The following is a 3219-nucleotide window of genomic DNA, read 5'->3' on the forward strand; positions in this document are numbered from 1 at the left end:
CCCTCTCTCTCTCTCTCTCTCTCTCTCTCTCTCTCTCTCTGGCTCTCTCTCTGGCTCTCTCTCTCGCTCTCTCTCGCTCTCTCTCTCGCTCTCTCTCTGGCTCTCTCTCCCTCCCATGAACCCCCTCCAAACATCAATCATACCAAACCCCAATACAGACCTGGTACAGTTCTCAATGCAAGACCTTCCGTCTGCAGCCAGGTAGAAGTGCTCTGGACAGCCGCAGACAGCTTCCACCTCATGACCGTGGGTCCCTGGGCGCAGCAGGCAGAGCTTGTCACAGTTCTTGTACTCGCACGGATTTTTGCCAAACCTGTCCACAACTGCCAGGGTAGGGTGAGGGTTGGGGGAGGAAACAAAAAGTTATCATATTCATTAACAGCACAGAATGACACAGTTAATTTCGTTTTGTTTTCACCAGAGTTTTACGGCACTTGCAAACAAAATTAGGTCATATGAGTGCTGAAGATTAGAGGTATTACTAGAGATATCATACAAAGGAATGAAAGAGGGGAGATAATGACAACAGATGTTTGATGTGAAAGAAGGAGCAAACCACACAAGAGTGCTCGCCAACCACTGACTATGACACAGAAGTAGGACAGCTACAGCTGGACAAGGCAGGGTGTTGCAAATTAAGGACCAGATATTTTTTTTAAAATCTAGTAATCTCACCAGATTGAGATGAACAGTCAAAACAATTTTACAAATGTAAGATCATCATCTGCCAATATACCCACTGGGTCTGTCACTTAAAAGGTAAAAAACATGCGGTCCAATATTTCCCTTACTCCGAGTGTTTTTGGAAAAGTATTATCTCTAAAAGGAAATCCTTCTTTGCCCTACATTAGAGGGAGGGTCTGTCAGACGCTCACCCAGAGCCTTTAGTTTTAGTGTTACAGCACTTGCAACATAATCAGATCATTTTAAAGCCGAAGATTAAAGGTGTTACTACTAGTAACAAACCAAAAAAAAAAGGAAGAGGAGAGATAAGACAAGTAGACTGTTTGATAGGAAAGAAAGAGCAAACCACACCAAAGCATCTGCTAACCAACCACTCACCTGGAGCCTGTCGAAGTGGGTGGACGATCTGGATGTCCATGGGCCGGTCCTGTACACTGACCACCTTAGAAATATTGGCGTTGGTGTCAGTGTAGACAGGTGCAGTCAAGACACTTTTGCTCTCCCAGTCTGTCCAGTACAAAAAGCCTGCAACAAGCAAAATTCAAGAACAGCTGTCAGGACATACGAAAAACATGACAAGGGAAATATAGACCCACTTTGGAAAATGGGAGATGGAAGGGAAACAGAAGATACAAAGTAAATAAAATAAAATAATTAGGGTACATAAATTTACCAAACAATTTCAAATCCAATTTGCATATTACAATCCCATCTGTGAAAGAGTTAAAAAACAAAATAACACCCCATCCCCACTTTCAGTCATCAGGTCCAACAACTGCAACCTATTACACAGAGGTACACATAAATAGGCTAAACATCAGAGGGAGGCCTAGGAAAAAAACATGCAACTACTCTCTCACCTTGGAATGTAGTCAGTGCAAAAATATGCGGTGTCCTGCGGTTATTCCCAATGACCTGCGGATTGCTACCGTCCAGTTCAGCCATGCCGATGTAGTCGAGGTTTCCGTCGCCCCAGAAGATCTTCTCCGTGATATAATCGATGGTGAGCGCATTGGGCCAGGCGATGCTCTCATTGATGATCTTTCGCATACCCGTGCCATCCATGTTCAGTCGACCAATGTAAGGGACATCACCCCAGTCCGTGAAGAAAAGGAGACCCTTCTTAGGGAACACCTGCAGACAAAGTCACAGCATGAGACCCCAAGACATGCTCCAGTAAAACTTTCACAACTCACCATCCAATCATTTGGTTTTATCATGACTGATCACAACTTCTTTATAGTCCTCATAGCATGATTTTAAAAACTGGTTAGTTGTTATGTTGTTTTCAATCCAGAAAACTGGTTAGATTTTCTGACAACCATGTATACATCATACATAGAATAGTTTGGAGCAGAAGAAGCAAGTGGGAAAAAAGCTGGAACAAGAGTGCAGTCCTCAAGAAATAGTTTGAGCAATGGTCACTAAAAAGGTGATGTCATGAACCCCTTGATTACTGACCTGACCAACAGATTTACATCCAGCTTAATTTTCAAGTCATCTGTTATCATATAATGAAAACTGCTCCCTTCAAAATCAGATTAATTTATGTACATCATCGGTAAGCTGTTCAAATATTCAAAGCCAAAAAAGGGTTGTTTCTTTTTTGTTGTTCTTTTTTTTAGGAGAGAGGAAAAACTTTTTCATTATTTTAGAAATTGTAAGGCCTACCTACAATATGTATCTCCTTTCGTTTTTTGGGGGGTTTTTTAACATCTCAACTTGACTCTTGCTTAAGAGACTAGCACAAAAAAGAACAGAGCAGGAGATAATAATAGAGTGAGAGTAATTGTTTTAAACACTTAGAGAGCTCATGGTTTACGTGTGTTTTTTATTTAGTAAGCATTTTCCAGCACTTGCAACACAATTTGGTCACATTAGTGCAGAAAATTAGGGGTTACTAGAGAGTAGCAAACACAAAAAAAGAAAGAGAGATAAAGATGATAGATGTTTGATAAGACAGAATAAGCAAACCACACCAGCACACCCGCCACCGACTGGTTTATGTGTGACATCCCACTTGTGAGAAGTTTCAAGTCCTGTTGGTGGAACAGGGCACTATTAACATTTCTCAGCCCCCTCAACATCAACACCTGCAGGTGGTTGGCATGTTCTCCTGTGTTGTTTGCTCCTTCTTTTCAATCAAACATTTATCATCCTGATCTCTCCTCCTTTTCTGTGTTTGTTACTCTCTTATTATGCCTCTAATCTTTTGTCTTACTAACACTAAAAACATCAATATCTCTGATTCCCTTCCACAAATTTTAATAGCAAAAGTGGCAGTAGTTTTGAGCACAAAATCGGAAAAAAAGAGTTTTCTTAACTACAAAAAACTTTCAGGTGACAATAAATTACCTCTAGGGCTCGCGGCTCATTAAGTCCTTCTCGGAGCAGAACTTTCCGGTACCTTCCATCCAGCTGGGAGACTTCAATGGTATCTGTGTTCTTGTCGCACCAGTAGAGGTTGCGGCCAACCCAGTCTACAGCCAAACCGTCAGGATTACGCACTGTGGTGCTGTGCAGAGACTTCACCTC

At 41.8% G+C, this 3219-nt stretch overlaps 1 protein-coding gene across 1 annotated transcript in view; it reads right to left on the reverse strand.

Moving 5' to 3' along the window:
- Window positions 1-3219, reverse strand: part of LOC100533545 (apolipoprotein E receptor) — a gene marked incomplete at its 5' end in the record, with an annotated part of 121309 nt that overhangs the window by 41705 nt on the left and 76385 nt on the right. The window contains 4 exon segments of the mRNA XM_013088594.2: window positions 161-323; window positions 1063-1209; window positions 1545-1818; window positions 3040-3219. Of these exon segments, the coding sequence (XP_012944048.1) occupies window positions 161-323; window positions 1063-1209; window positions 1545-1818; window positions 3040-3219 (764 nt within the window).

Source organism: Aplysia californica, unplaced genomic scaffold, assembly GCF_000002075.1.
Source record: "Aplysia californica isolate F4 #8 unplaced genomic scaffold, AplCal3.0 scaffold00773, whole genome shotgun sequence".
Lineage (NCBI taxonomy): Eukaryota > Metazoa > Mollusca > Gastropoda > Aplysiida > Aplysiidae > Aplysia > Aplysia californica.